This window comes from Nyctibius grandis, chromosome 14 (genome assembly GCF_013368605.1).
Source record: "Nyctibius grandis isolate bNycGra1 chromosome 14, bNycGra1.pri, whole genome shotgun sequence".
NCBI lineage: Eukaryota > Metazoa > Chordata > Aves > Nyctibiiformes > Nyctibiidae > Nyctibius > Nyctibius grandis.
Window position 1 is genome coordinate 9,601,711 of NC_090671.1, and position 13,704 is coordinate 9,615,414.

Sequence of the window (13,704 nt, forward strand, 5' to 3'; positions counted from 1 at the left end):
GCTCCTGCACTGAAAGAGGAGCTGAAATACCAAATTAATAATCCCTATAAAATAAAACAGCACACATAAAAAAAGGGTATTTCTTACCTCTTGGTATTATTATTATTATTTTGTTTTCTCCGAAAGCTATAAATAGAAATTCTCATTGATTTCTACTGAGACACGTGTCAGTTTTGGGGCCTTTATTAGGGGCAAATAAAGGTATTTTTCTCACATTGAAAGGGACAAAGAGCTTTGGATAAAAGACTAACGCAGGTTAGGTCAATAGTATGAACCAGCAAGGGATATAAATGAAAATCTACGCAGAGTCCCTCTCCAGAACACTTTTACACACTTGCTCTGATAAAACAGAGCAAGGCCTTCACAATAAAATAAAAAGCACTGAATAAAACCCAGATAAAATAAACAAGCAAATCCCTTCTTAAGGGACAGCTGTGCATTGGCAAAAAAATCCTAATTCCAGAAGGAGCCATAAAATTAGAGGCTGTGGCCAGAAACCACTGAATGAAGGCGCAAAGAGTTGACTCCTCATTTTCAGTAACTACCATTTTACAAAACAAGTCTCCATACAGACCGAGCTAGGAAAGCCTATCAAGCACTCGTACTAGTATCTGAATGCTTGGAGAGTCTTGTTCCACCCCTTCTACAAGTGTTCTACAGGCAGGGAGGGCAGGAAGAGTGCTGCTTTTACTTGTTTTTGCGTCCACCACCACCATGGAGAGTTGGAAACAAGAACCAAAAGTCAAACCATAGTTGGGGAAAGGAGAGCAAGCACTCCCAAGTATGCAGATCCCCAAAACACAGAATATTAAAGTTGATTCCCAAAACAAGACAGTCCTCAGACATCTGCTTCCTGTATCATTGCACACATTCCTCTGTTCTGAGCAGCTTGATGGGAATTAAGAGTTCACACACACAAAGTGAAGGCAGACTTGGTTAAAGCCCCGAGGAAGTCAGCACCATTCCCTTCACACATGCTAAGTTGATTCAACCCCGAATCTAGTAGATGGCTAGGTAACTTCCACTAAAACTAGACATATTAAACCAGCAGCAATACACAGTGATCCACTACAGGCAACGCTAGAACGTTCATGGCTGCACACTCTGAATTGCGGTCCTAACAATTAATTTACATTTTGTCCTCATGTCTCAACTACAGGTCTGTGAAATGACACCTCAGGCAGCAAAGGCCCAATTACACACGTAGCTGCAGATCCATGTTCTTGAGTCTGCCCAAGCATGCGGGCAATACTGGGAGGATGACATCTCCCAAAGAAAAGGTCTCATCTTGAAATACATGGTTCAGTCCACATTCCAAAATTAAGACCTCTCACTGAGTAAGGAAACATTTCTTTTAGACTTGCAAAGCTTCAGAAAACACAGAAAATTTGTTTCAATACCGAAAGAATTCACAGCAGTCAGCATGATAATGAGCTCCTAACCCAGGCATGTTATTCCACAGGAAAGTCATGGATGACATGGAAAATAAAAAGCTTAATAGTGTCTGGAGATCAGGTTAAGTAGAAGTGAAGAAAATAATAACAAAAAAATCAAAAGTTCATGTAGTCACAACTTCATAATAATAAAAAAACAGTATATTAAAATGCTCTGCCCCATCTTTATGTAGAGATTATACATATTTAAAATACTATTTTCCAGGTAAACGTATAATAAAAACATTATTCAAATAGCAATCAAGATATCCTGCATTACAAGATTCTTTTAGAAAGCTGCTTTCTCATTATGCTGTTTTCAAGTATACCAGTCAGGTGAATCAGTCAGTGGTATAAAAAGCCTATTTTACTTTTTCTACTGCACCGTTTTCCCCACCCAGTTTCTCCTGGGCATCCGGTTCCTGTTCTGCAAGCACACAAACCCCTGCTTTACTGGATTCTTGGATTTAGAAAGGCCACTTTTTTGTAGACAAAGGGAGTTGCAAGCAGTAAGGATCCCACGTCCAGCCACTTACTGGCTCAGTCAGAATCATCATCACAACCATCACTGCCTTCAAGATCACTGCTGTTCTATAAAGTAAAACAGAAAATGGTTTGTCAGTATTTCATTTACATCGAGAGACTGACCTAATGTCAGTCTTCTCGTATGTATGACACTTCTTGTAGCAAAAAAATTGAACACTGGATTACACACACCAGCAGAAGAAATTTCTTCTCATTTATATTTACAACTGCAAGATTACAACCTGCACTATGTGGGAAACTTAAAAGTGGGATAATAGCATGAAATGCTGATGTTTAAAATAAATGCAGGTGAGATGAATTAACAAGTGCCTTTTCCATGCAAATGCCTCAAAAGCTAAGTTTGTTACATTGTCTAAAGCCAGATTTGAGAATTTTGTTTGTCTGCTGCACAGAATTTATGTCCAAACCGTATTAAGAGATATGCAAGGGCTCACTAATACTTGTTTAAAAATGAAGTCAGTTGTACAGAGTTGTATTAGGGAAATACTACAAATGTTAGCAACTTATAAGGAAACTGACGTCCGAGTTCCTAACTGGGAGCCACTCCTTCAGGAGTAAGTCAATACTTACTTGTGTGATAAATTTGGGGAGTTTACGTAATTTTTTGAAGCAAGTATTTTGACTGCTATGATTGGCGTCAAAGGATTTTATAAAAAAAGGTTAACATGACAATATGCCTGTAGTTACTCCTTTTTTCTTCCTCACCACCACTTGCTGAAAACATATAAACCCCCAAATCCCATGAGTTTAACATTGACAATATCCTACTACAAAACAAATTCTGAGACTTAGACAGTTGCCTTCATCACAGCAAGCACAGCTCACTGAAGTGCAAACAGCCTGCAAAATCTCAAGGGAGTCTGTCACATCATCCCTTATTTATCCTTCTCCAGACAGCTTGTGCTAACTGTGATGCCAAAACTGTATTTGGTTGAGTTTATCTAAAGCAAGCAGACCTGCCTCCTGCTAGCAATACATCAGCGATTTTGAACCTGTCAGCACTAAGTCCTGTCAACATTATCATCAAGACCCCTGCGTCAGGTAAGGACTCTCTGCACCACATGGTCTCTTTGGGAACCATTTAACCAAACTAATGTGGCATTTGTCATAACTTCCCATCACAAATGTCCTCATACAGCACTACACTTCAGAAAAACAATTACCACAAGTACAAAAATAACCCTGAGAAATTTCTGGTACCTTGCTTGTACTATTCAACGAGGCTGTAAATTTTATTTTGTATGTTGAAACTCTTTCTCATACTCCAACAAAAAATGGCAGAGAGAGGATTAAACCTAACATTCTTCAGAGCAGGATCATTATCTACACAAAATAACGCTAATTTTAAGGGCTCCACTAAGTGAAAAAAGGTCATTAATTTCTTGAGTTGCATTACACATAAGTTTTAGCCCTGCCCATCACTTGTCCTTCAAGGTTTAGCCAGCCCTCTGACCAAAAACATTTGAATTACATACAGAACTGTAAGGTATCTTTAGGTCATCAAGTCCAATGCCCCACTCAAGCAGGGCTTACTTCAAAGTTAGATCGTGTTGATCAGGGACTTGTCCGATCAAGCACCGTTGTATTTTAAGTCACTCCAGTGGTTGTCAATTTAAAGAAATACTTTGTGAGTTTGACTCAAGCTTCCTCATCTGGTTTCCAACCTACTTCTAGCATGCCCCAAACATCTTTCCACTCTTTTCTCGTGAGGCTATTCTACATCTCAACCAGAAAAAAAAATAATTTAAATTTTCTTTTTATGAAAAATGCATTCTACACCTTTGTTTTATTGCAACTTACAGCTAAAAGCAGTTCCTGTTGTCAGAAACCAGATTCCACAATATCCCATTTTACTCAGGAGTTGTTCTGATGACCCATTTTGAGCTCATAGCAGATTTACTTAAAAAAGCTGGTCTTAGATTTCCCATGGATTCCAAACCTTATCTAGTGAACAGGGCATTACACAAAATGAGAATTAGCCCAAAATCAGAAAATACAAAAAGCCAGCAAGTATTTAAAGGGAAACTGTCAACTTGAAAACTCGTCTCTCAAACAGCTTCACAACACCAAAGGCTGGTAATATGCCCGCAATTTCTGTTGCCAGTTTATGATTCTGCAGATTGGCCTGTGCTTTAAAGCATTCCTTCCTCCCTCCCTCCCTCAACTGCCCCACGCAAAACCTAACACTTTGTATGGTTCATTCCACTATCAAGTACACAAAGACAGAAAAGATAATACACATTTCATACTCCAGATGACTGTCATCTTCCATGGCATATTCATGGAAAACAAAAATGTTACTAAGGGAAGAGCCACTTCAATGTGATGGCTTCCAGTTGATAAAATAATGGCTTCAATCATTACCTTTGAATTTTTGTTGTTAGCTTGAATCCCAACAGCAGAAGAGTTGAAGTCGTGAATGGAGAGGGTGTTGAGCCAGTTCACCATGGATTTCTCCTCCCTTTCTGTGTTGACAATGGTAGGATAGATGTACTGCTCTTTGAAAACAGCAATCTTCTCCTCCTCCTCTGTCCACTCCAGTGGCTCATGCAGCCCATCATTTCCAAAACGTCTGTTGTATTTTTCAAAGTGTACTCTTTCCAAAACCAGCCCGAGTCCTGGAGCTTTGGGGACATCTACTTTCTCCTCTCCCCAGCTGCGCTCTATGATAGACTCAGTAGTGTAACCTTTCACAATAGCTATCACCAGCCCAATCATCTTCCTTATTTGGTGCATCATGAAACTCTGACCTTTCACTTTGATCACTGCAAATTCTATGTTTCCCCTCACAAATGGCTCTCCACAGTACATCTCCATGATGTACCGCTTGGCACTGGGGTCCCTGGGTCCCTTCTGAGATGTGAAGTTGTGGAAGTTGTGTGTTCCTTTATAGCATGCCAGCAGTTTATTGACTTTTTCCAGGGTCTCTTTGTCCAGTCGATAAACCTCCTCTTGCACATCATGGTCTTTATGGGCAAAGGCAAATGTTGGCAGCATGTAAGAGTAGGTTCTGGCATCACATTTGTTCTTGGAGTTGAATCCCCCAGTGACTCTCTTCAGACCTTGTTTTAAAAGTGACATTAGGTTTTTGAATCAGTAGGTTACAACCCGATTGTGATCTTGCTCCTACCAGCAAGCCTATTTTTTGAAATAAAATACAATCAAAAGATAGAAAGATTTATTCTATAGGACCCTAATTTCAAACTAACAGAAACATATGGATTCATGTTAAAACTAAACCGCTTATGAGTAAAGTTATAATGGGAAGGGAGAGACCTTCTACATGAGAAAGCTCCTCTTTGAAAACATTTTCTCTGCCCATTCCAGTATCCTTACCCAGAATTCTGATGTGAGAAGGAAGATGGTTATTGATCTTTTCTAAGATGTCATCTATTAGCCTGACCTTTAGCGACACAATCTGTCCAGCTGCAGACACCCCCTATAAAAACCACAAACACACACACATAATTATGTACCTTGGAAGCTCTGGGATAGCACCTGCAGAATTGAAATAGCTGAAGAACAATTTATTCCTTTTTTCCTCACTGGTCAGGTCAGGCTGAAGGGAAGCAAAGGCAAGGCCACAGGCAGATATCCAAGTCAAGAGTACTCCTGGAAGACCTGCTGGTGCTGTATAGCCATACAGCACCTTAGCAATCTTAGAGCGCAGAACATTGCACTCGCTTCCAGGACACTTCACTGCATTTGACTGCTATTAAGTAAAGCACCAACTGAAATTACTTATATAAGACCAGTCATGAACTCCAGTTCAGTCTTAGAACCCCACTGTGGCAGGCTTGAATCCAACTGAGATGCAGCTAAACTCTCAAGCTCCACATCAACAAGGCAGTAGCAACAATGAGGAGCAGCAGCAGGCTGGGAGGCAGAAGCAGATGAATGTGACAGAAATGCAAACAGACAAGGTTCAGGTATGAAGCACCAGCTTTACAAACACCATCTAATCAATATCCTGCGCTTTCTAAATATTTGCTTGTGCTTAAGTTTAGTGTGGATGAAGGGAGAAGTTTCAAACAACATTCACTGCCAACTGTATTTGCTATTGTATCTCACTCTAGACAACGCTTTACCACTAGTCAATCCCAGCAGCACTGGTGGGGGCACACCACAGTTACAAGAGCACAGGCCCTAACCAACGTACCTTATCTGTTCGAGCACACCGCTGAAAAGACATTTTCTTCATATCTTCCCCATGGTTTTCTGGGATGCAGCCTGACTGAACAAGAGCAGATACTAAGTCATCTTCAATTGTCTTGAACTGTGAAGATCCCACATTTCTCTAAAAGACAATATATAAAATAGAACAAATAGTAATAATTGGATAACTGGAGATGATAACTGAAAATATTTCTTAATCGAACATTGTTGTGAAATTCTTTAAAAGTCTTCCCTTCACAGCCCTAAAAGTACTGCCACGCTCTAACAAAATTTACTTTACTAGAGTGTTAATAAAACATCTACATTCTGATTTACCTTCTACTGTTATTACAAGTAAAGGATCGTTTCTAATGTCACTGTCCAGTACTTCTGCAATGGAGTTTTTTGATGGTTCCTTCAACTGTATGAAACAGCACCAATGAAATACTGTTCCGGTCCCTGCAAATTAACAGCTGCTGCTCCAAACCGAGCCTCTGCAAATTCTGCTTCTAGAAATTAGATTGGGTTCTTTTGCTCAGGTCGCCTGAGCTGTTGTGTAACACAGACTGTGGTTTTCTCCCGTGACTTCTGCACTCAACTCACAGATAAGCTGTAACAGAAATGCATAACTCCACTTGTGGGTAAGGCTGCAAAGCACACACCCTGGACACACACCATTCAGTTAGGAGAGCTGTAAAGCTGACAGGCACTTACACGGATGTGCCCATAAGGATAAGGTTTACTGCTGTTGAACAAACCTACTTTGTTGCATAAGCATGAAAGACTCCCTTCCCTGTCTGCGTGCAATCTTATCAATTATCCCGTGGAGCTTTTAGAGTACACCTCAGGAGCATGTATGGAGCTTGCAGTACACTGAGAGGAGCAGCAGATGGAGCAAAATCATCCTCTCACTGACAATACTGTGTGCCACAAGACCGTCGCAGCACGGGCAGGTCTGATGCTGGGGCACTGCTCCTATGCTGGTGCTGTAACAAAGCAACATCTCTTTTCTTCCACGTGCAAACACAGAAGTCTTGGAACAGTTTTCCTGCTCCTAAACTGCTGTAAGCCACCCTATTAGAGTGCATAAGGAAAAGGGCAATTTACAGCATCTTCACGTACAGATAATCTTTTTAAAAGTACAGGAGACTGCAACACAGATGCAAATTTGTTCCATTCAAATAGGCAGCTCAGATCTCCAGAATCTGTGTGTTTTCCAAAACACAGTGAGACACCTGAGGTCTAATCTAAAGAAAACTTAGCCCATCTGCTTTGAAGTGTAAAGCTTCAACTAGAAGCTGGAGCACTGGTCAGAAGGGGACCACGAGATAGCATTTCGAGCTTCGACAGAACTGCAGTGCCTGTGCTTTCAGTCTCCACAAGAGCCTTGTCTGCAGCAGTCTTTGAAAGATCTGCTGATGCTCTATACTAAAGGCACTCACTAGAACCACCAAATATCAGAGAGGTACCACTGACTTTTTTGATTCAAGTTACTACCAAGCCATTTGAATCCAGGCATGCGCTGTTCCTGCCCCAGCTTTTCAAGCTGCAACTGCTTCCCTACTCAATTGCTGTGACTACAGTTATAAGCCTAATAGACTTTAAAAAAAACCAAAACCGCAGGCCACGTTGCTTTGCCAAACCACATACTTGCATCCCATGGTAGCCTTTCCCTGAATATGCCATCAATAACACAATCTTCCTTTTGGGTGACTTTTTATTCTGATCCTCCGCATCTTCCTCATCTGCATCTCTCTTCAACCTTTTAATTTGGTGTCCATTTTCTTCTAGCCTTTCAACCACCTCACTGCTGCTGTTGAGTCTCTTTGTCTGGCTGGCAACCGTTGCTCTCAAATCCTCAGCCATTGTGAGAACCTGCGAGGGACAGAACACCAGACAGGACTCAGAAAGAAACTGAGGCAAGAAATGACAGCTCCATCCCCCGGAGGAGGAAGGGGGGGCACCCTGGGCTGTTTAACAAGCCGGGGGCTGGAAGGGCACCCACCCGCTGCTCTCTCCTAGGCCACACCACCTCCCCTCAGGCTGCCGCCATTCGCTCAGGGAAGGGGGAAGCAGGACCCGCACAGCCCCGCCCACACGGCAGCCCTGAGCCCGCAGCCCGGCGGGCCTGCTGGGAAGACCGGCAAGGTGAGGAGGGGCGAACCGATGCCATTCCCCCCGCGCCCACCCGGCCTCTCCCACCTCCCCAAGGCGAGCGGCAGAGTGCGCCGGCCCGGCGGGTACGTACGCTGGGCAGCCGGCGCCAGGGCCCGCCGCACGCCGCGCTCCCGGGGGCGGAGAGGCCGCAGCTCAAAGCCCTCAGCCCCCACCGCAGCCGCAGCATGGTCCCCGAGCGCAGGGCCGCGACGGGCGGCTCCGCCAGGCGGGAGAAGCCCCGGCCACCACCCCCTCAGCCCCGGTCCCGGCCTCCCGCCGCCGCCGCCACTTACGCGGGCGCTGCCGAGCGACGCCACCGCGCAGACGCGGCGCGCGAGAGCCACGTGCAGCCCTACGGCGGCCGCGCGGGGACACGGCGGGGCGAGGGGCGGGGCCGGGCGGTGCTGAGGGGCGGGGCCGGGCGGTGCTCGGGGCCCCCGGCGGCGGGTCGGTGCCGGTGGGTCGGTGCCGGCGGCTCCGGCGGGCCTCGCTGCGCGGGGGCGAAGATCCCCCCTTGGGGCGTCCGCAGGGCCACGGGCGGGGCATCGCCTTCGTGTGATGGCGGGGTCAAACCCGGCCCCGTCAGCATCGCAGCCCGGCCCCGTTGGCTCCGTCCCTGCCGCGGGCCCGGGCCTTCCCCGGGCACCCGGCTGGGCAGCAGCGCTTTCTCTGAGTTTCAGAAGGATGGCAAGGTGATCCTTGCGGCCCAGCCTGCCTCCTCCGTGCCGCATCCCCCTGCTCGGTCCTGCCTGCCCCACACGGGCTCTGGGGGGCCAACACGCGCAAAAGGCCTGTCAAAGTATTGAATCAAGCCAGAGCAGGGGAAAAGGCAAACTGACGAGTACATTCCTGTGGTAAATATCAGCTGTGTGAGTAAACCAGTCCATTTTTCCGTTACAAAACCACCTGGGGAAATGCGCTACCAGCAGCATTGCCCTGACAGTGAGACGAGGACAAGTGGGAGGAAATACTTCACATGACACACAGGTCTGTCGTTAACAGCCCACGGTTCCCTTCCCAGGGGGATGTAGCATTGGTCCCTGTCCCCCCCCTTTCCACGCAGCTTCTGCTTGTGCCAGTATCGAGCACAAGCACCTACTTCCATTTCGTTTTCCCGTCAGGTTTTCCTCCAGCCAGCTTTCTCAAGCAATCGTTGTGCTCGTCTTCTGCAACAAGTTTTATCTGCAGTGATGCACTTAATGGGAAAGCTGGGTACAATAGGCACCCTTATCAGGCAACAGCATGTACCTCTCAAAAAGCCAAATGCACCTGGAAATTGTTTTGTTATGCTATAAGCTTCAGTGCTCTCTGTAGGACAGAGCTACCCAGAGAGGACGCGGGTTCCCTGGCACGCTGAGAGATTAGTGTAAGAGAGCTCCGTTTATTCATTCAGATGGAAAATGAGAGGGTTGACGTTTCCAAGCAGGCCAGATTATCAAGCGCAGGCTTGTTATTTCTGCTAATAAGGGGAAGAAATGCAGCACGTCCTTTTTTGAACTGACGCTTCTGAGTTATTTCAGTAGCGGGATGGGGCAAGGGGAAGATTTATCACACGGTCACAGCTGCACTTTGTTTAGAGAAGTGATAAAAGATCTCCCGTCACAGTGCAGCACTGCTGCCAAGGGAAAAGGGAATACAAATTTCTCTATCACTTCAGCCAGGGCGTCTGAATATTTTTTTGCCTCATTTCCTTAGGAAGTGAAGCTTATGCAATCACACTGCCTGACTGTCCACCGCCATCGCTTCCTCCTCCCTCCCTGCTGTGATTCCTGAATTTGGCTCATTTCAACTAAATTTGAGAGAGGGAAGAAGGCCCCAGGTGATATGGAAAAACAGTGGTGGGACAGAAGAAAGACTTACATGGATATCCCATGAGGGAAAAAGCTTTGGTGTCCCAGCCCCTTACCCGTTCCAAGAGCAGCAAAGGAGATTCAAAACAGGCAGCACAAGCTCTGCTCTCAACCTGCCAGACACCTGCTCCTTCTTTCTTTTTAATTTATCTATTTTATCTTATCTTAAAACAGGTAGCTACCAAAGGCAAGGAGACATTAAAGTGACTTGCCAGAGTTGCCACTGTTGGTCAGCTCTGTGGGAGTTGGCACCAGGAGGGCAGACCCTCGGGGATGTGCATATCTCAAGTGAAAAGGCAGCGGAGACACGGCTGTGGCTTCTGGTGTGGAGCAGAAGGTCCAATTGCAGATCGCTGCGTGGGGGTCTGCGCAGCCGGCGCGCTTGCTTGGATTCGATGTGCAATGCACAGCGAGCACCCAGCATCTTCAGGAATTAAATTAACGAGGGATTTCATTCCTCTCACACGCATACCCAGGATTAAATTGGAACTTGCGCAAACAATTCGCCAAGTTCCCTGCTGTTTATGCGAGGAGCAGAACATTTCATACATGTTTAATAGGACTGATAAAATTAAAGTACATTGAATGGTACATCTGCTTGGCCTGAAGTGAGAGTGCTGACGGGGAGTTTACTCAGCAGTGAAATCAGCCTCGTAAAAGCTTTCGAGGCACAAGTGCATCTCGGGGCTCACGGGCAATTACACGGCTGCCAATCAGCTAGCCAGCACGAGGGGCAAAGGAGCTGCAGGACAGGGGTTTGAGCATAGTCATGGTTTGGGACATATTGATTTCGTTTTCATAATGACATCACTCAAAATCGGTTTATAAGAGCACTCAGCGGGGCTGGGCAGCGGGTCCTGGCCCAGCAGCCTGCAAGTGGGGCTCTGGCAGCATGAACTGCCTCCTCCTCCCCAAAACTCCCTCTGCTCGTCTGCCTCCTCCTCTCTGCGCCTTCCTGGGGAACACAGCAGGGCTGGGCCGGTATCCAAAGCCCTGGCTCCCCAGCATCTCCCTGCCACCCTGCCAGGGCACCTCTGACCCGCAGCTACAGTCCCCGGCTGGGGACCCACTCCTTCCACCCCAAGGACACCTTGGTCTGTCCCCCTCCGGCTGGCAGAGGGGTCCCACGGCCCCACGCCATGCCCAGCCCCGCTGCGGCTGGCCTTCCCCTCCCTGCGCAGCCCATTCCCGCCTTGCTGGGGCAATGGGACCCCAGCAACTTTCTCATCTTCCTCCCCAAGGCCTGCTTTGAAGAGGACATATTATTTCAAGAGGTTTTCCTTTAAATTTTCAGAGAACTATAATTTCTTTTAAATAAATTTTAAAAAGCTTTGAAGGACATTTTTCTTCAAATTGTTTTCTGTTAAAAGGAAGAAAAAAACTGCCCAATTGATCTTTAATGAGTTTAAGGGCTGGGGTGGGGAGTGCAGCGTACCCAGCAATCAGCTGTAGCAACAGACCCCAGCAGTGGCTGAAAACCCCCAGCCCTTCTGTTCCCTCAGAAAAGGTCGGGGCTGAGGGTTAGTGCGTGTCCCGAGACCCGCAGCAGAAAGATCTTCATTGCAGTGCTGGGAAAGCAAACCCTAAGCAAATCTGTGGGGACAAATTTTTATCATTTGGACAAATATGCTTTGCTGCATGGCACTGGGAGTTCAGGAGACACCAAACGTTGTAGTTAGAGGCTATTTACCTTTGTGTTGGACACTGGAGACACGCTGCACTGCAAGGGGCGAGGAGCGCCTTAGACTGCAGCTCCCCAGCAGCTGTGTATCAGGGCATTAGCTGGAAACAAGCACACAGAAGAATGCAAGGGAAAAGCACTGGAAACCTCTGGAGAATGTTCCTGTCCGAGACCAAGTCAAGTGTTCTTCCTCCACCAGGTGCTCCCAGTGTAACATGGGCCAGTTCCTTCTCACTTGGAAGCGACTCGAGTGCCTAAACCAAGATCTGAATTGTGAGAAGTTTAGCAACAATTCACTTGTGTTTCAAGATTACCCGCGGCAGGAATCCTAGCAGACGTGTAATTCCCCTCCACAGCGTATTAATGATCCCTCTGCCAACGTAAGCAAATTCTCACGCACAGCAGACTGAGAAGAAGCCGAAGCCACAAACCCCACGTGCCGCAGGTCTGCAGTGCGTTTCCTCGTGCACGACAGACTCGGGAATGACTTTTCTGGGAGGTAACTCTTCTTGCACCAGGGCTTTGGATTGGAGCCTTGCTGTGGACACAGCCAGGTGTGTTTAACAACCTGAGAGGTGGCTCCAGTTCCAGGGGATCTCTAAGAGCAGCATCTGGGTGTCAGTGAGGGCTCGTGAAGGACAGCTGTGAACATTTGGAAACTCGGTTACCCTCTGTCCACAGTAAGGGCAGAAACCTGTGTTTGACATTATTTGCTTAAGCTTATTCTTAGAAATACATTATTTAACATGTTTTCTGAAAGCATTCAAATCCCCTGCCAGATTTCAGCTCCCAGGAGGGGAGTGGTTCTGACTCTATTGTCCCTAAAAGTGCTGGGTTTAGAACAGAAATGTCCCAGGGAAGTCTGTATCCCCACACTACGTGCCATTCCTCAGCCAGGGAATGGCATCCATCATCAGCACTACATTTATGGTAATAAATTTAAATAAAACCAACCACTAGGATTTGTCTGGAGAGCTCCTGCCCTGCAGAGCTTTGGTAGCACATTGCCTCCCTGCCATGCAGCCCTTCCCCTCCTTCAGCAAAAACCCTCCAGCCATTACAACTTCCACCCCTGCTCAGGTGAGCAGGACCATCAGCCGGCACACAGGAGTGCACCGTAAGACCAACCACAACGTGCCACTGCAGGAGGATAAGACAATAAGTTAAACACCACAGAGCTAAAATACGCTGTGAAGGAGTTAACTCCTGGTGAAATAAAGCTTAGAAGAGCTGGTAACTGGAAGCGGAATGCTTGATCTTTGTTTTGCCTTGGTTCAACACACACCCACCCATCTCTACTTCCTTGATGTCACTAAGCCACCTCTGATCTTTCAGAGTTGAATGAGCATGGTTTTGCTGACGTACTTACCAACGACTAAATATAACATGCAGGAATGAAGCCAAATGCCCTGGAAGAATTGCTTGGATTTGTTTTCTCCTAGAATCAACAGCAGCGTAACGTCACAGTAAACATCTAGAAAGTTGTGCAATTTTCACTGGTGCTTTTAAACTGTTGGGACCCCATGGCTTAGCACTTTTAGAAGAGCCTGTTTATTTCTGTTGTTTAAGTCTTCCCAGCTAGCACTTTCTCCCTTTGCTCTGCTGCCTGTGAAAGAGTCCCATGGATTCAGCAGTGTTCCCTGTCCACACGAGCATATGACACACAGTAGTCCATCTTTCATTTGGCTACAGGTTTTCCACCTGAACCTTTACAAACTTCTTCACGGGCAGCTTCCAAAGAAACCCCTCTCTTACCCTCAACATCAGAAACTTGTATACATATTCTCTACCACAATCACACACACACACACGTTTTTTTCACAAAAGGGTTAAAAAAACTGAACAAAAAATCCCACCAAAACCGCCAAAAACAAAGATCCAA

The 13,704-nt window shown here is 46.2% G+C and overlaps 1 protein-coding gene across 3 annotated transcripts; it reads right to left on the reverse strand.

The window, feature by feature from the left end:
* Positions 1-167: 167 nt before the first annotated feature.
* PUS1 (pseudouridine synthase 1) lies at positions 168-8,624 on the reverse strand. 3 transcript variants are annotated; one of them, XM_068412529.1, is made up of 6 exons: positions 8,585-8,624; positions 7,785-8,009; positions 6,139-6,276; positions 5,316-5,418; positions 4,344-5,041; positions 168-2,024 (listed from the first exon to the last, which is right to left on the reverse strand). In XM_068412529.1, the coding sequence occupies exons 2-6, from the start codon at positions 7,998-8,000 to the stop codon at positions 1,974-1,976; spliced, it is 1,206 nt and encodes a 401-aa protein (XP_068268630.1). In that variant the 5' UTR covers positions 8,001-8,009; positions 8,585-8,624; the 3' UTR covers positions 168-1,973. The 3 variants fall into 3 exon arrangements, with proteins under 3 accessions (XP_068268630.1, XP_068268629.1, XP_068268628.1); XM_068412528.1 differs by lacking the exon at positions 8,585-8,624 and adding an exon at positions 8,383-8,578 and having other exon boundaries at positions 6,139-6,213; XM_068412527.1 differs by lacking the exon at positions 8,585-8,624 and adding an exon at positions 8,383-8,578.
* Positions 8,625-13,704: the final 5,080 nt, after the last annotated feature.